This window comes from Rhinoraja longicauda, chromosome 16, assembly GCF_053455715.1.
Source record: "Rhinoraja longicauda isolate Sanriku21f chromosome 16, sRhiLon1.1, whole genome shotgun sequence".
NCBI classification, from domain to species: domain Eukaryota; kingdom Metazoa; phylum Chordata; class Chondrichthyes; order Rajiformes; family Arhynchobatidae; genus Rhinoraja; species Rhinoraja longicauda.
Genome location: NC_135968.1, coordinates 6,101,732 through 6,121,754, shown reverse-complemented (window position 1 = coordinate 6,121,754; position 20,023 = coordinate 6,101,732). Strand labels below are relative to the sequence as shown.

The following is a 20,023-nucleotide window of genomic DNA, read 5'->3' as shown; positions in this document are numbered from 1 at the left end:
GGCCCTACCATTCCACGCCGACCATTCTCCCTGGCCTAGTCTCATCTACCTGCACTCAGACCATAACCCTCTAATCCCCTCCTATCCATATACCTATCCAATTTACTCTTAAATAATAAAATCGAGCCAGCCTCCACCACTTCCACCGGAAGCCCATTCCATACAGCCACCACCCTCTGAGTAAAGAAGTTCCCCCTCATGTTACCCCTAAACCTTTGTCCCTCAATTCTGAAGCTATGTCCCCTTGTTGGAATCTTCCCCACTCTCAAAGGGAAAAGGCTACCCACGTCAACTCTGTCCGTCCCTCTCAAAATTTTAAAAACCTCTATCAAGTCCCCACTCAACCTTCTACGCTCCAAAGAATAAAGACCCAACCTGTTCAACCTCTCTCTGTAGCCTAAGTGCTGAAACCCAGGCAACATTCTAGTAAATCTCCTCTGTACCCTCTCCATTTTGTCGACATCCTTCCTATAATTTGGCGACCAGAACTGCACACCATACTCCAGATTCGGCCTCACCAATGCCCTGTACAATTTTAACATTACATCCCAACTTCTATACTCGATGCTCTGATTTATAAAGGCAAGCATACCAAACGCCTTCTTCACCACCCTATCCACATGAGATTCCACCTTCAGGGAACAATGCACAGTTATTCCCAGATCCCTCTGTTCCACTGCATTGCTCAATTCCCTACCATTTACCCTGTACGTCCTATTTTGATTTGTCCTACCAAAATGCAGCACCTCACACTTATCAGCATTAAACTCCATCTGCCATCTTTCAGCCCACCCTTCCAAAAGGCCCAAGTCTCTCTGTAGACTTTGAAAATCTACCTCACTATCAACTACACCACCTATCTTAGTATCATCTGCATATTTACTAATCCTATTTGCCACACCATCATCCAGATCATTAATGTAAATGAAAAACAACAGTGGACCCAACACAGATCCTTGGGGTACTCCACTAGACACTGGCATCCAACCTGACATGCAATTGTCAACCGTTACCCTCTGGTATCTCCCATTCAGCCATTGTTCAGGATAGAACAAAGAATCTGAAGAATAAGATATAACATGGGATGAGGCACAATTGTTGGTTTAGTTTAGTTTAGTTTCGAGATACACCGCGGAAACAGGCCCTTCGGTCCACCGAGTCCACGCCGACCCGCGATTCCCGCACAATAACACTATCCTACACGACCTAGGGACAATTTTACACTTACATCAAGCCAATTAAACTACCGCTGCGCCATCGTGTCCCCCATGGCCATTAGGGTTTGCTTATTATTACCACGTGTACCTAGTTATAGTGAAACACTGCTTTGGATTGTTCTCTTGTCAAATCATGCCACATATGATTACAATCAAACCATACACATGTTTAGCAGGTAGCACAGATTAAAAAACAGAGTTCAGTATATAGTGTTGCAATGTTACAGTGCTACCACAACAGAGAAACTGGATACACAAAAGAAAAAAAAGCGCAAAGGCCTCAGTGAGGTACATTGGTAGATCGGTATCACAACCTTTGCGAAGAGGTTAACACAAAAAGCTGAAGTAATTCAGCGGGTCAGACAGCATCTCTGGAGAAAGTGAATAGGTATTTCGGGTCCAAACCCTTCTTCAGATTCAGAGTCGGGGGAGAGGGAAAAAGGACGTATGAAAATTCTAGAGCGAACCAGAGCCTGCTGAAGAGAGGTTTCTTCAGTCGTCTTAGAACAGAGGGAAATACACTGATTATGAATTTGTTGCTACGTGCTTTCAATTATTTTATCTTCTGTCCGACGGGAGACTGGGGGCGATAGAGTGGCAGTGGATTATGTTGGCTGTGTTTATCCGAGGGAGCGTGCAGATTAAATGTAGCCGGTAGATGGGAAGTTGGGTTGATTGATGGAATGGTCTTCACGCACATTTCTTGCGATTTCGAGCTGTTGCCAATCGGAGCTATGATGTGTTCAGATAGAATAATTTTGTCTGGGGCATCAGTGGAAATTAGTGAAAGGCAATGGAAACCTGCATAATTTCTTTCGTCTTCTCAGTGTTTGCGTGGCTCACTTTAGCATCTAATGCTCTCAAAACGAGTGTCACGTTTGTTCTTTGTCTTCGACCTTACACGTTGCAGTTAAAAATAATTTGTACAAGTTGTACATGATAATTATAAAACACGAATCAATCATGCCATCCAAATATAACTGTGCACGAACGGGTCATCCCCGAGTTTCACAATTCACGACTCTCTAATCCGTTTTCTTCCATCTTGTGTTCATCTCTGTATTAAGTCGTATTCATCTCTGGTCTTTGTCCAAACATCTCGCTATTCACCTCCCTCCCCCCCCCCCACACTTGTGTACACACACGACAGGCCCTGCTTTGTCTTGGGACTTCACTCGAAACGTTCCGAAACGAAACATCACCTATCCATGTACTGCAGTAACGCTGCCTGACCCGCTGAGTTATTCCAGCATATGGCGTCTTCCCATGATTTCACTAGTGTTTGGGGTCTATTAAATAGTACGCTGCTTCCTCGCTACAATTAATATAATACATTGATGGAAATTCGCGGCGGGGGTCGCGTTATCGTGCACAATGAGCGTTTCCCCCCTGGTTTTTGTTCCCAAAGAACAACACCTCACACTGATCGATTTCTTGAGACTTATAAAGGTAGATGGGCGTTCCTGGTCTAATCAGATCTATCCAAGGGCACTCTCGGAAGCTAGACGCGAAATTACACGAGTTGAAGCAATAGATCGGTTCGCACAAAATACATGTTAGGAATGTTGCTGCAGAGGATTCGGAGGATACGATATATATATATATATATATATATATATGCTTTCGTAAAGCCAGAGGTTGATTCGGGATAATCGTGTGTCGATTTTATGCGTGAGAGATCGTTTAGCAATAATTTGATTGAGTGTTGTCAAGAGGTAATCAAGAAGTTTGACGAGAGTAGAGTTGTATTTGTAGTCTATATGAACTTCGGGAGACGCTTCTTTAAGGTTCCACATGGTAGGCTGATCTGGAAGTTTAGATCGCATGGGTTCGATCAGTTGGGTAACTGGAGACAGAATCGACTTTATTGTAGAAATACCAAGTGGTGGTGGGGTTGTTTTGCGGACTGGAGGTCTGCGACTTTTGGTGTGGAGAAGGCCTTTGGCATGCTCGCCTTTTTCAGTCAGTGAACTGAGTTTAGACGACATAACCACACGTCACATTTTTACAAGACTTTTGGGAGGTCGCACTTTGAATATTGTGTTCAATTATGGTCGTCCTGCTACAGGAATTATGCCATTTAGGTGGAACGGGAGTGGAGAAGATTGATCTGGATGCGACCAGGACTCGAGGGCCTGAACTACAAAGAGAGGTTGGGCAGATTGCGATGTTTTTCCTTGGAGCCCAGGGGACTAGAAAGCAGGAACGGGGCATTGATTTTGGATGATCATACATGATCATATTGAATGGCGGTGCTGGCTCCAACGGTCGAATGGCCTACTCCTGCACCTATTTTCTATGTTTCTATGTTTCTACGTTATGCCTCATTGTGATGCGCACATATTTCCCCCACTCTCCTGTGATCCATTTCCCCTGCCCCTTGTCCACTTCCACCTATCCCCCCCCTCTAGCATTGCAGTTCACTCCTCTTCTCTCCTTATCGGATGCCGCGTTGTCTGTTTTTCACCCCTATCTTTTCTTCAGCCATGTGCCAATCAAACTCAATTTACCTGTATCCTCCTGGCACTTGTGTGGGTAGAAACTGCAGATGCGAGTTTAAACCGAAGATAGACACAAAAAGCTGGAGTAGCTCAGAGGGTCAGACAGTATCTCTAGAGAAAAGGAATAGGCGACGATTCAGGTCGAGAACCGAATGTCGGAAGAAGGGTCTCGACCCGAAACGCAACCTGTTCCTTTTCTCCAGAGATGCTGTCTGACCCGCTGGATTACTCCAACTTTTTGTGTCTATCCACCTAGCGCTTGCCAGACTTTGTCCCGCTCCACCTCTCTTCTTCAGCTCCCCTCCCCGCTACGGCAATCAGTCTGAGAAAGGATCCCCACGCAGAGCATCGCTGCTCCGTCCTGTAGAGATCTTGCCTGACCCGTTGAGTTACTCCAACAGTTTGTGTTGTTTTAAAAGCACATCCGCAGTTCCCTTTGTCTCCTTAAGGCAACATTTTCGACCATGTTGACGTCACCAGATTATTGACTGGAATGGTTCGTCTACCTAAATGTATCAACACGAAGATTACCCTTCAAGTTACGTGCAGAATGTTTTCAGTTGGTCTAAGAGGATTGTGGCCTGACTAAACCCTTGGCAGTAATACGGCCAGGCTTACTGTCAGTCGTATTTTCAGCGATTTAGGTTGAACAATTCACAACAGTTTGCTGTTTCTGGATTAATATATTTTATTCAATATCCAATGTTATTTTATTAATATTCCGGCAGACTTGCATAAATAAGTTACAGGGTAATAATGACGTCTTAATGAAATAGGCTGGGCAATTGGAGATATACTTTGATCCAGGTAAATGCAATGTGATGCTTCGATACTAACGTGTCTCGTGCACGGTAGCGCAGCGGTAGAGTTGCTGCTTTACAGCGAATGCAGCGCCGGAGACTCAGGTTCGATCCTGACTACGGGCGCTTCACTGTAAGGAGTTTGTACGTTCTCCCCGTGACCTGCGTGGGTTTTCTCCGAGATCTTCGGTTTCCTCCCACACTCCAAAGACGTACAGGTATGTAGGTTAATTGGCTGGGTAAATGTAAAAATTGTCCCTAGTGGGTGTAGGATAGTGTTAATGTATGGGGATCGCTGGGCGGCACGGACTTGGAGGGCCGAAAAGGCCTGTTTCCGGCTGTATATATATGATATGATATGATATGATACAGCCTGAATGGTAGAAGCCCATTTGGCGAACAGTCGAACCTTGATGGTAGAAGCGGAGGTATTTGGGGTTTGTTCTGATTGCGGGTGTGTGTGTGTGGGTGGGGGGTGGGGGGTGAAGAATATTGGTCTTCGTTAGTTGAGGGACTGAATACAGCAGCGGCGAAGTCATGCTGAGTATTTTCAGTGTTTTCTTTTTGCATTTCCTCATATTTATCATATTTGCCACAGCCGAAAAATACCAACAAACATTTCACTTTCAGCAAATGAAAATATAGTAAATACGATTCAGAACCCCGAAACTTACACGGAAACTTTTTGTAAAACATAATCTAATTTTACATTAAGGCTGTCATTATTTGATTATTTTGCCCAATACAATAAATGGATATTTCATCGCATCCTTTAGCTCCTTTCGGAAGCTGCTTTGAGTTACTGCGTAAATAAACGTATTAGTACAAGAATTTAACAACTGAAGCATATTTGCGCCCTCTTGCAGTATATATCTGGGATCATTGAAGCTGGTGACTTTATACATCGTAAGGCGTTTGTACGCAAATTGTACAACATTCGCCGACCACAAGATGATGAAACTGCCTGAGATGGCAAAAAGTAAAACGATGGACTTCCTCCGGTTCTCCATCTCTGGATCGCTTTGTTTCTCTCCGTTGCTCTGCGCCCGAAGTCTCCTGCGCGCTTTACTCGCTGCTAGAATGAACCTGACAGTCAGAACATTGAGCAGGATTATCAGAAGAAACGGGGCTAATGGGGTAAAAATACGATCCAACCAGTCAAATACTTTCCACTGCGTTGAGATGTAACGGATTTCCTTCACTCTGCAATACCAGGGAACCCCGTTGATTATATACAGGGGTTCGTGCATAAAGTACCAGGGCACGCTTTTCAAACTTGCCACTGCGCACAGCGTTGCTATCACCACAACAGCCGTCTGCTCTGTGCAATATTTTGTTTTCATTTGCTGGCAAGAAATAGCCACAAATCGATCAAAAGTGAAGGCGACTGTTAACCAGACGGAGCTGTCCCTGGCTGCTTGGATTAAAGTAATGGAGAGACTACACACAGGCGTGATGGATAGGAAGCTTCCTGGGAAATAGATCGCAGGAATCCGGTTTACTAAAACAGCGGTGATAATGACTAAGAGATCTGTCACCGCCATCGACACGAGGTACTTAGTTATACATTTGGACAAACCGCACTTTCCACGGGAAAGGGTCACGATGGCCATTAGATTAACTATAAAAAGAGACAGAAAGAGAGATTAAGAGTATTATCAAGTGGAATTCGCATCGCAGTTATTTGCAGCGACATTATACATTGAGAAGGAGTGGAGAATACAAAATGGGTTTCATTAAAAAATGTGTGATCAATGACGTGAACTAGGTAGATCGATGGACCTATTCCCGTTCTTTATTTACTTTGGATTGGAAATGCTAAATTATATTATTTGCTGCAAGTGGAATACAAGCTGGTGTATCTTACTATAAATTTTCATGTTGAGGGCGTACAACAAAATAAATGTTTCCAATCGATTCGGGTTCGTGAATTACATGAAATAATGTGGCCTACTACAAACTATTTCAAACCATTGTTGGATAATGGGGAAAAATCACGGAAAGCTTTTACGAGATCATAAATGCTATCAGTCGATCAATGAATACGAATCAAGCACAATAAAGCGGTTTACAGTAAGTTATTTCAAAGTGCATTTAGTTAACGACGAAGAAACAACTACACTACATTGGATACACTTGAAACCTAGATTAGATTGGAACTAATTTAAATCTAGATTAGACTGCTGCAGGTAGAATACATTTTGATCTAATACATACACAAAATGCTGGCGTAACTCTGCGGGACAGGCAGCATCTCTGGATAGAAGGAATGGGCGAGGTTTCGGATCGAGACACTTACAATGATATCACTATGAGCTAACATTGATCTATTGTACATTTTCCTTGATCTGCCATCCCCTTTCGTCTCGTTTTCACACCTTACCCGTCCTTATCTCTTGTGACTTCCTCTCCCCTCACTCTCAATGTGAAGAAGGATCTCGACCCGAAACGTCGCCTATTCATTCTATTCAGAGATACTGCCCGCCCCATTTAGTGACTCCAGCAATTTGTGTCTATCTTCGGTGTAAGCCAGCACCTGCTGTTCCTTCCGACACGATTTGATCTATTTCGCACAAATGTTTGATGTATTGAAAAAAAGAAACGTTTCCCATCGTTTCGGGATAACGAATTGATTAAAATTATGGCGTTTAAAACAAATTTAACGTTATTTTTAGTTAAAAGCAGAAGGTTGAAACCTATCTTCTCTCCATCGGAAATGCTACATTCTCATGAATGCAACAGGTAGAATACCTTTTGGTGTATTTCGTGCCGACAATAAATTAAACGAGTTCAATCGATTCAGCATTGCAAATTACATAACATTAAGCGGTTTACAATATGTTATTTCGAAGTGCTTTTTAGCTACAGACGGTGAATGAAACACATCTACTATCCACTGTAAACACAAAATTAGACTGCAGCAAGTGGAATGCAACGGAATCAAGACGAGAATACAAATTTTAATTCCTGTTATCCATCAACCTGAGCACTGTAAATAACAATATCTCGCTGAACAGTTTCACCTGGAATAGCGCAAGCTGCAAGAGCAGTGTAGTAAACGGCGTACACGGCACCACGAGGCGGAGCGTGCATTCTCTTTCTCGGAGCGAAGTGTGATCCGGATCACACATTCGGCCTACTCGACATTCATAACATCCCTTATTATATGTGTCCAAATGGAGCATTGCACCCCATCAATTCCTGAGAGGTGCAATTAGATAATAGCTTTGTTTTTCTGTTGAATTCGTCTCCCCGTTGGAGTGTGTTGCATCACAGATTTTATTTATATTCATGAAACAAACAGCTTATTGCAGTCAATTTGAGTGTCATTTTTTAATGCCGTAAAATGGATGAATGCAAATGCCATCTAGTTTTGAACGCATGTCACCTTTTAGATATACGGTGCCTATTAAATTACATTGTTATTTTTGTCAACATCTATCACTACGCATTTTAGTGCGTGACATTTCACTCAACAGACCATGCCCCCACCCGCAGATAAACACACAATGCTTGTGTAACTCAGCGGGTCATGCAGCATCTCGGGTGAAAAGGAATGGGTGACATTCCCGGTCGAGACCCTTCTTCAGCCTCCATCCGTCCCCACTCATTTGAAGTTTTTACTCCTCCTCGCTCTTTACCACATTTCCAAGTGCTCTCACATCTGCAAAGTTTGAAATGATCTTCTCAACGTTCAAGCTATAAAGACATATCAGGAAATGTTTAGTTTAGTTTGGTTTAATGTCGCGTGCATCGACGTACATTGAAAGCTATTTTGTTGCGTTTTACGCCGACAGCGGAAAAGCTATACGTGATTACAATCATGCCGTCCACCGAGTACAGACACAGGATGAAGGGAATAACGTTTCGTGCAAGATAAAGTGCAGTAAATTCCGATTAAAGGTAGGCCGAGGGTCCTCAGTGAGGTCGATTGTACATCAAGACACCTCTCCGGTTGGAGAGAGGATGGTTCAGTTGCCTGATAACAGCTTGGAGGAAACTGTCCCTCATTCTGGAGGCATGCATTTTCACACTTCTGCACCTCTTGAATGATGCGAGAGTGTAGAAGAGGGAATGTCCGATGTGAGATTGGTCGTTGGTTATGCACAAGTTCACGAGTTATAGTAGAAGTAGACAATTCTGCCCATCGATTCTGATCTCTGCCTCCTAATCCAATTTTCCTGCCTTCTCCCCATAACTCTTGACACCCCTTCTAATCAAGAATTTGTCTATCTCTGGCTTAAAACTACCCATTGACTTGGCCCCCACAACCCGCTGTGGCAATGAGTTCGGCAGATTAACTCCCCTCTGACACATAGTTCCTCCTCACCTCCTTTCTAAATGAGCGCCCTCTGGTCCTACACACAGGATGAAGGGAATCACGTTTCGTGCAAGATTAAGTGCAGTTTCCAGTGGAAACATCCTTTCTACATCCACTATATCTATGCCTTTCATTATTCTTTAACATTCAATCAGGCCCCCCCCCTGAACTTTCTAAACTCGAGCGAGCAGAGGCCCAGTGCTGTCAAGTGTTCATCATATGCTAACCCACTCATTCCTGGGACCGTTCTTGTAAACCTCCTCTGGATCCTCTCCAGAGCTAACACAGTCTTCCTCAGACATGGGGCCCAAATTTGCTCACAGTACTCCAAACCTTAGCATTACATCCCAGTTTTTGTATTGCAGTCCTCTTAATATAAATGCTACCACTGAAATTGCTTTCCTTACTACCGATTCGACTTGCAAATTAACTTTTTGCGAGTCCTGCACCAGCACTCCTCAGTCCCCTTGCAACTCCGATTTCGGGGTTCTCTCTCCATATAGAAAACAAGAAAACTCCTTTATTCTTAGTAACAAAATGCACTCCGCACTTTGATTCACTCAATTTTATCTGCCACTTCTCTGCCCACTCGCCTCACCAGTCCAAGTCCTTCTGCAGTGTTCTTGCTTCCTCTACACAGCCTGCAATTCCACCTGTCTTAGCATTATCTGCAAACTTGGCCACAAAGCCTTCAATCCCCTTATCCAAATCAGTAATATACAACGCGCCAGCACCAACCGTTGCGGAACTCCACAAGTCACTGGAAACCAACCTGAAAGTGCGCCTTTTATTGCAACTCTTTTCCTTCTGCCATCCAGCCAATCCGCTGTCCATGCTAGTATCTTCCCTTTAATACCATGGGCCCTCATCGTACCTCACAGCCTGACGCGCGGCACCTTATGGAAGGCCTTCTGACAATCTAGGTAAACAATATCTACAGCTTCCCCTATGTCCGTCCTGCTATTAACTTCCTCAAAGAACAGCAGACGTTTCAGTCAAGACCTTCCCTTCAGAAAACCATGCTGAGTTCGGCCTATTTGATCGTGAACTTCTAACGACTGCGTAACCTCATCCTTTATATTTGACTAGAAAATCTTACCAACTACCGAAGTCAGGCTAAGTGGCCTATCGTTTCCGCTCTTCTGCTTTGCTCCCTTCATGTACAACGGGATGATATACGCAATTTTATATTCTTCAGGATCTCTAGTGATTCTTGAAATATCATATTTAATGCCTCCACAATCTCTCAGGTAACCTCCTTCAGAAAACTGGGGTGCAGTCCATCCAGTGCACGTGACTTATCCACCCCCCGACCTTTCCGTTTTCCTTGCACACTCTCCTTAGTAATTGCCACTCCACGAACTTCCACCCCCTGACTCTCTAGGATTGCAGGGACACTGCTGGTGCCTTCCATTGTGAAGAGTGATGCATAAAACGTTATTCAATTCCTCTGCCATTTCTTGATTTCCCGTTATCTCTTCTCTTACATCATTGCCCAGCGGCCCAACGTCCACTCTTGCCACTTTTTTACTTTTTATATGCTGATGGCCTTGCCGAAGTAGCCTGACGTGTCCTTGAAGTCAATGGAAGGGAGACCAGTTTCTGGCTTTGTCTAGTTTGCGTCCGCAATTCCCTCCAATTTCTTGTGGTCTTGGATGGGGCTGTTCCCAAACCATGCTATAATGCATCCCGTTTGAATGCGTTCTGCGGCGCATCTGTAGTAGTTGGTGAGAGTTGTTGGGGACACGTCGAAGCTCCCAAGCCTTCTTAGGTGGTAGCGTGTTTGTTGTGCTTTCTTGTCCATTGGTGCAGTACAAGGTTCTGGTGATATTTATTCTTAGGAACCTAACGCTTTCAATCATCTCTACTTCAGCGCTATCAAGTATATGATAGCTCCAATTCCTGGATTCGATCACAATCTCCTTTGGCCTGCTGACATTGAGGGAGAGGTTTTTGCCTTGGCAGGAGGTTACAAGGTTCACACCTCTGGGACTGGAGGTTTTAAATTACGAGGAGTGACTGGATAGGCTATAACTGCGTTTCCTGGAACAGAGGAGGCCAAAGGGTCTCAATGCCTCTCAGGAAGGCTTGTAAAATAATGAGGGCACGGTCTTTGTTTAGGGTGCGGGATGACATAGATGGCATAGGTGCAAGGCGGGAGGGGAATATATTCAGAGAACCTCAGGGGCATTTAATTCTTTGGGAGGCTGGTAGGTCTGGAATTTCTGTCGGAGGCTGGTCGTTGTACTGAACGGGCTGCCAGAAGAAGTGTAAGAAGTGTTTTTTATTCAATGCGTTGCCTGCACTCATTCTCGAGATAACGGTTAGCTATTGAAAACTGAAATGAGGACAAATGTATTTGTGTCAAGGGCAATGAAATGGGAATCAGTTTGGCTTTGCCACCACCAGAGTACTATGTAGGTTTGGCTTTTGGCACCCTTAGTTTACGTTTAGAATAAGGGGCCCTTCTGTTGCATCCAGGCAGGATAGAGCAAAGATCCTGATGAAGAATAAGATACAACACCGGATGAGGCGCAATTATTGGTTTAGTTTAGTTTAGCTTAGTTTAGAGATACAGGGCGGAAAAAGGCCCTTCGGCCCACCGAGTCCACACCGACCGGCGATTCCAATAACACTATCCTACACGCACGAGGGTCAATTTTACATTTACACCAATCCAATTCATCTACCGCTGCGCCACCGTGTCGTGCACGGCCATTGGCGTTTGTTTATTATTACTGCGTGTACCTAGTTATAGTGAAATTTTTGTTTGGCTTGCTCTCTTGTCAAATCATACCACACGTGATTACAATCAAGCAATACACATGTTTAGCAGGTAGCGCAGATTGAAAAACAACCAGAGTGCAGAATACAGTGTTGCAATCATCATCATATATCATCATATACATACAGCCGGAAACAGGCCTTTTCGGCCCTCCAAGTCCGTGCCGCCCAGTGATCCCCGTACATTAACACTATCCTACACCCACTAGGGACAATTTTTACATTTACCCAGCCAATTAACCTACATACCTGTACGTCTTTGCAGCAATGTTACAGTGCTGCAGTTACAGAGGAACTGGATACAAAAAAGGAAAAAAAGAGCGCAAGGGCCACAATGAGGAAGGTTGGTAGATCGGTTTCTCAACCTTTGCTGAAGAGGTTGACTCAAAAAGCTGGAGTAAGAACTTCCGGTGGCGTTATGGACTGAGCAAGTCGCACGTCAAACTAGCTCCGTGAACATTTCGATCTAAGAAGAGAGGAACGGGTCGGGCCCGTTGCAACTTACCGGCAATTTTCAACGAAGGGTGGGTGACGTCTTCAGATCGCGACTTTTATTAGTAAATGTCGACAAGTCGCACCCCCCCGTTAAAAACCGTTAAAAAAGGAACGGGTAAAACAAGACCCGTGGAAGAAGAAGAATCAAGACAGATGGAAGCCTCTGCTACAGTTCAAATCTCAGCGTCGGCTCAGGAAGAAATTGCCAAACGAACAACCCGGAATCCACAGCCTAAAAAAATTGGATTGGAAGAATTTCGCAGCGTTGTTGGTGAGGAGCTTTCAGGTATGAAGTCTCAAGTTGCAAAAATGATAGTTGAATTACAAGAGATGAAAGCTGAATTAGTATCCCTTAAAGGAATGAAGGGGGAAATACTATCTACTATTAAGGATCAGTTGGATAAATCAAAGGCTGAAATGTGTGTAATTATGAATGAACACATGGAGGAAGTAACCTCCAAGTTACAAAAGTTGGACTCTGATTTTTCCGGTAAGCTGAACCACATCACGGCGTCAATAGAACAACATGATGAGGCTATAGGTGAGTTGGAAACTTTAGCCGAGACGAGTGCTGAAACTACAAAAGTAGTACTGTCGGAGACTCAGCGTTTTTCTGATTTATTGATGAGATTAACCGAAAAATGTACTGACTTAGAGGGTTATTCAAAACGACAAAATTTAAGAATCCTTGGAGTTAAAGAAGGCAAAGAAAAAGATAAAAACCTTCGGGATTTTACTGCTGAGTTATTACAAGTAGTTTTGAAAATGGATTCAAAACCCTTGCTGGATCGAGCCCATAGAGCACTGAGAGCACGGCCAGGTGCTAATGCGCCTCCAAGGCATTTGATTCTGAGGGTGCATAATGCTCACGTTTTAGAAGATATGCTGTCAAGAATTGCTAGTAACAGAGCTTTATCATTCCAAGGCGACGAGATTCGCATCTTCAGAGATTACCCCTCTGAGGTGGTTAAGAAAAGAGCACTGTTTAATGAGACAAGATCTATTCTCAGGAAGATTCCAGCGCTCAGATTTGGTATGTTGTATCCAGCAAAACTTCGAGTGACCTACAATCAAAATGAATCCTTTTTTACTGACCATAATAAAGCACTGGAATTTGCTCGGGAGATCGAAAGGTCGCTGAAGGTTTGATTATGATTTCACGGCTATCTTAATTGGCAGACATCTAATTGGTCTTTAAAAATATTAAAATTTAAAGATTTAAGTTTAGTGTATATACTATACGAATATTAACCGTAACTAATAATTATTAATTAAAAAACATATATATTTTTATTAATCATTACTAATAAGAAGTATAAGTAATATTTGATTTATGTAAACTTTATTTTGAATACTTAATTAATACACCTTAGATAGAAAAATCGATTTATTATGGACTAATTAGTTTCGGGCCTGCCCCGTTTATCTCTCTTTTTTTTTTTTAAAACAAAAAAACCCAATAATTTTGTTAAAAAACGGAGCTAGTATTAATATTTTTTTACATCTCACGGAAGTCCTTAGATTTTTTGCCACCTTAGGGTGGCTAACACTAACTGCACTAATTGTAGTTGTAGTTTTAGTTGTCTTTTCTTCTTTCCTGCACTCTTTTAACCTTTTATATATTGATTTTTTTTTTAGATTTAACTTTTATTACTATGTCATTTTTCAGAAATTATATACTTTTGGGAGATATTTCCGGGAAACACTCTACGTTGTACAAAAGATCATCCACCCTTCATTCAAGAAAAATGTTGTAGTCCGGGTGCCAGACCATTTGCTTTATTATAGACTATTTATCGGTTAAGATGCAAGATTCTATTAGGAAAACAGGGGGTAAAGGTATTACATTTTGTAGTTGGAATGTCAAGGGTGTTAATGAATCAATTAAAAGAGGTAAAGTACTTTCACATTTAAAATCTATTGATGCAGACATAATGTTCCTTCAGGAAACTCATCTAAAAAATGTAGCACATAATAGACTGAAAGGCAAATGGATTGATAAAGTATTTCACTCATCGTTTCCCTTTAAATCAAGAGGTGTTGCTATTTTAATTCGTAAGGGTATACCATTTATACATACTTCCTCTATAGTCGACATTGAAGGTAGATATGTTATATTAGTGGGAGAACTATATTCTACAAAATTGATATTGGTGAATGTCTATGCACCAAATTTTGATAACCCGTTATTTAAAAAATATATATTTAATACCATTCCAGAATTTGGACAATATAACTTGATAATTGGAAGAGATTTAAATTGTACATTAGATCCTTATTTGGATAGATCTTCAACTCAAAGGAAAACAAAATCCAAGTCGTGTGAATTATTAAACTCTTATATAAATAGTGCAAATATAAAAGATGTTTGGAGGATTGATAATCCTTCAGGCCGAGAATATTCATTTTATTCACCTGTGCATAAAACTTATTCAAGAATTGATTATTTCTTGGTGGACTCCAAACTTATTCCTTATACGTATAATTCAAAATATCATAATATTATTATATCCGATCATGCCCCTTTAACATTTAGGGTAAAACTCCAAGGAGTAACGGGGAAACAGACTAATTGGAGATTTAATCCGCAAATCTTAAATGAAAAAGCATGTTATGACTATCTTAAATCGCAATTTGAGACTTTTTTTTACGCAAATGACCTTCCTGAAACACCTGCGTCCCTGCTTTGGGAAACAATTAAAGCGTTTGTGAGAGGATGTATTATTGCTTTTCAAGCGTCTCAAAACAAGAAGAAGCGAGCTGAACAAAATGACCTAGAAAGTCAGATAAAACAATTAGACATAACAAATGCCATCGCTCCCTCTATTGAAATACATAATAAAATTGCAGCTCTCAAATATAAGTTAAATTATATCCTCTCAGCTCATATTTTAAGGCTTTTTCAATATACTAAACAAAAACATTTTGAATTTGGAGATAAACCACAGAAATTGCTAGCACGTCAACTCCGTAAATTAGAAGATGATTCTACAATTCATAAAATTAGATCAGAAAATGGAGATTTGCTTAAACTACCTAAGGATATTAATCAGAGATTTTTGCAATTTTATCAGTCATTATATTCATCAAAAATAACAGATACTTCTGCGCAGATGCAATTTGTTTTGCAGGAATGTAACCTTCCTGGTTTGAATGTGAGTGATAGAAATTTACTGGGCGCAGAAATAACTATGAAAGACGTTGAAGAGACCATTAAATCCATGAAAAATGGGAAGACTCCTGGCCCTGAAGGCTTAAATAATGAATTTTATAAAAAATTCAGTGGTTTGATCTCTCCACGTTTGCAAACTGTATATAGTCACGCCTTTAAACAACAGAGATTACCACAAACTCTGACTGAATCAACAATAATCCTTATTCCTAAAAAAGATAAGGATTCTGAAGACCCTGGTTCGTATAGGGCGATGGCTCTTTTAAATACTGATCAGAAGATATTAGCGAAAATCTTAGCTCAGAGATTAAGTCTAGTTATAGATAAATTGATACACCCCGATCAATCAGGCTTTATAGCCAAACGATATTCATTTTTCAACTTGAGACGCTTGTTTAATATAATTTATTCAAATAGACTATTAAATGAAGATTTAGCAATCATCTCGCTAGATGCTGAAAAGGCATTTGATCAAGTAGAATGGCCCTATCTTTTCTCAGTGATGGAAAAATTTCAATTAGGTGAAAATTTTTGTTCATGGGTGAAACTTTTATATACATCCCCAACAGCTAGGATATTAACTAATCAAATGCTGTCATCTAAATTTCATTTAGCTAGGGGTTGTAGACAAGGATGTCCACTATCACCACTTCTATTTGCCCTTATTATAGAACCACTTGCTGAGAGTATTAGATCAAATTCAGATATTCATGGCTATAACACTAAACATACAACCAATAAAATTTCTTTATATGCGGATGATGTATTAATATATATTACAAAGCCAGAAATTAGCATTCCGAATTTATTAAATCTCATAACTCAATTTGGTTCATTTTCAGGTTATAGAATTAACTGGTATAAAAGTGAAATTATGCCAATAATGGAGCATAATCCGGCCATACTTCAACAATTTCCTTTTAAAATTGCCTATGAAAAGTTTAAATATCTTGGAATTTACGTGACTAGGAAATATACTTCTTTATTTAAATTAAATTTTCCTCCTTTACTCGCTAAATTACACAGAAATATCCAATTTTGGAAAACACTCCCTATATCATTAGTTGGTCGTAGTAATGCTATAAAGATGATCTTTCTTCCACAGTTACTATACATATTTCAAGCAATTCCGATCTATCTTCCAAAAAAGTTTTTTTTTTAAATTGATTCAATTGTTACTAATTTTATTTGGGATTACAAGACTCATAGAATAAATAAAAGACATTTATGTAAGTCTAAAATTAATGGAGGAATTGCTTTACCTAACTTTTTATTTTATTATTGGGCGGTTAATATTAAAAATATAACCTGCTGGTTGGATGATTCTGATCAACAACCGGATTGGTTAAAGATGGAGAAAGAGGATTGTTTACCATGCGATATTGGTGCGATCCTCTTAGCTCCAATAAAGTTAAATAAAAAAACATATGGAGGTAATCCCATTATACATAGTGTTATCCGTACTGGGAAACAATTAAAGCTTACGTTAAAATTGAGTAAATTATCTGTTTTCCTTCCTATTGCGAATAATCCTTCTTTTAAACCGTCTGTCTTAGATAGAGGCTTTGCTCAATGGAAAAGTTATGGAATCAAAAGGGTGGGAGATCTATATCATAAGGGAACTTTTCTCTCTTTTCAGGAGTTACAGCAGAAGTACGGATTACATGTTAATAATTATTTTAGATATTTACAACTTAGAGATTATGTAAAATCACACATGCAAGAATATAAGTTTAGAGGTCCAGAAACACTTGATGTATGCCTGAATCGACATTATAACTCAAATAAATTAATATCCTTTATTTACAATACTCTCCTTGACACTAACATTCCGTCATCAGAATCTTATAGACGAGCATGGGAGGACGAATTGAATCAATTTATAATGCAAGATATATGGGATGAAAGTTTACAACATATACATCAATGTTCATTGAATACTAGACATTCCTTAATACAATTTAAAATAATACATAGATTACATTATTCGAAGACGAAATTAAATAGGATTTTTCCTAGTATCTCTCCTATTTGTGATAAATGTCAATTTCAAGAAGCTAATTTAACTCATATTTTCGTACCTTGTATAAAAATGCAAAACTTCTGGTTGGAGATTTTTAAAATAGTTTCTAAAGTTATTAATAAAAAATTAGATATGGACCCCAAATTAATTATATTAGGATTATCAGAACATACTACAAATTTTACAGTAAGTCAGGTACATTTTCTTTGTTACAGTCTAATAACTGCGAAAAAATTAATACTTAAATTTTGGAAAAAACCAGTAACCCCCACAATTAAAATGTGGACTACGGAAATGACAGAGACCCTGCATTTGGAAAAAAATAAGGTTTGCCTTAATCGACAAACCTGAGTTATTTTTTAAAATATGGTCTCCATTTATTGAATTTTTAGAAAAGTAATTGGGTTTGGCACAGGACTAAAACAAAAATTTTAAATTAAAAGTTGAAACTTGAGTTAGGGGTTGGTTGTACAACTGTGGTTATTGTCTCCCGGATCTACTCCCGTTAATTTTTATTGTTAGATCCTTTTTTTTTAACCCTCTTATTCTCTCTCCCCAAATTTATAGTTTTTTATTCTTATTTTTACTTTCTTTCTTCAAAAATTTAAAAATTGAAGCTATGTAAGAACTTTGTAACAAATGTGTTTTTTCTTATTTCTATTTGTACATATGCTTTTCAAAAATAAAAAATATTAAAAAAATAAAAAAAAGCTGGAGTAACTCAGCGGGTCAGACAGCATCTTTGGAGAATGTGAATGGGTGTTTCGGGTCGAAACCCTTCTTCAGACTGAGAGTCAGGATAGAGGGAAAATGCAGGTTTGAAAATGCCAGAGTGAACCAGAGCCTGCTGAAGATAGGTCTTCAGTCGCCTTATAACAGAGTGAAATATACTGTTTATGAATTTGCTGGTACGTGCTTTCAAGCATTTTATCTTCTGCCCAACGTAGCCGGTAGATGGGAAGTTGGCTTGCTTGATGGAATGGTCTTCACGCACAACTGTCCCCCATTCAATGCGGTTTGGGGCAGAGCTGGTGCCAATAGAAGCAATGATGTGTTCAGTCAGAATAGTTTTGTTTGGGGCATCAGTGGAAATTAGTCGAAAGACAATGGACACCTGCCTAATTTCATTCGTCTTCTCAGAGTTTGCGAGCCTATAATGCTCTCAAAACGAATGTCACGTTTGTTCTTTGTCTTCGAGCTTACATGTTGTAGTTAAAACATCATTTGTACAATAGGCACATGATAATTATTAAAATACGAATCCATCATGCCATCCAAATGTAACAGTGCATGAACCGGTAATCCACTAGTTTCACAATTCACAACTCTCTAATCCGTTTTCTAACATCTTGTGTTTGTTCATCCCTGGTCGTTGTGCAAAGATCTGCATATTCACCTCACTCCCTCCCACACCTGTGTACACGCACCACCGGCCATGCTTTATCTTGGTACTCCACCCGAAACGTTCCTAACCGATACATCACCTGTCCATGTACTCCGGTGACACACCCGCTGAGTTACTCCAGCATTTGGCGTCTTTCCATGATTCCACTAGTATTTGTGGTCTATCAATAGTACACTGCTTCATCTGTACAATTAATACATTAATAGAAATTCGCAGGGGGGGGGGGGGGGGGTCGCGTTATCGTGCACTGAGCTTCTTTCCCTGGTTTGACTTCCCAAAATGCAACAGCCACCACTGATCAATTTCTTAAGACGTACAAAGGTAGATGGGTGTTCCTGGCCTAATCAGATCTATCCAAAGACACTGGAAAGCCAAACGCGAAATTGCAGGAGTTCTCACAAAACTTGGAACCTTGGAAATTTGGACAAGCCCAAAACGTATGCTGGGAAATTTGCTGTAGAGGATTGTGAGGGTATGATATATATGCGTTCGGATAGCCAAAGGTTGGTTTGGTTAATCGTTTGTCGATATTGTGCGAGAGAGATCGTATAGCAAGAATTTGATTGAGTGTTGTCAAGAGATAATCAAAAAGTTTGGCGAGTGTAGAGCTGTATTCGCAGTCTATATGAACATCAGGAAGACGCTTGTTTAAGGTTCCACATGGTCGGCTGAACTGGAAGTTTAGATATCATGGGTTCCAAAAATAGTTGGCTAACTGGAGACAGAATTGACTTCATTGTAGAAATACCGGGTGGTGGTGGGGGTAGTTTTGCGGACTGCACGTCCGCGACTTCTGGTGTGGAGAAGGCTTTTGGAATGCTCACCTTTTTCAGTCTGAGTTTAGATGACATAACGATACGTCACCGTTTTACAAGACTTTGGCGAGGTCACACTTTGAGTATTGTGTTCAATTATGGTCGTCCTGCTACAGGAAAGATGCCGTTTAGGTGGAAAGTATGTGGAGAAGATTGATCTGGATGTTACTAGGACTCGTGGGCTTTAAATATAATGAGAGGTTGGGCAGATTACGATGTTTTTCCTTGGAGCCCAATGGACTAGGGTGTGATTTTATAGAGTCATACATCATGGAAACAAGCTTTTCGGTCCAGCTTGCCCACGGCGAACAGGATGCCCATCCCACCTACCCGCCCCATATCCCTCCAAACGTTTCTAATCTATGTACCTGTCCAAATGTATTTTAAACTTGTTGTGTTACCTACCTCTACAGTGAACCACGACGGGATTTATTTACGTTTACATTCATTCATATTCCATTCATCTAGTCTTGTCTGCTAGCTACGTCGA

General features: G+C 40.6%; 1 protein-coding gene across 1 annotated transcript; it reads right to left on the bottom strand.

Annotated features, from left to right (window-relative positions):
* Nucleotides 1-5,240: 5,240 nt before the first annotated feature.
* Nucleotides 5,241-6,158, bottom strand: LOC144601138 (putative G-protein coupled receptor 139; the record flags this gene model as incomplete). Its single annotated transcript, XM_078413094.1, has 1 exon — nt 5,241-6,158. A coding segment is annotated over one exon (918 nt), but the record flags the coding sequence as incomplete, so codon positions are not given.
* Nucleotides 6,159-20,023: the final 13,865 nt, after the last annotated feature.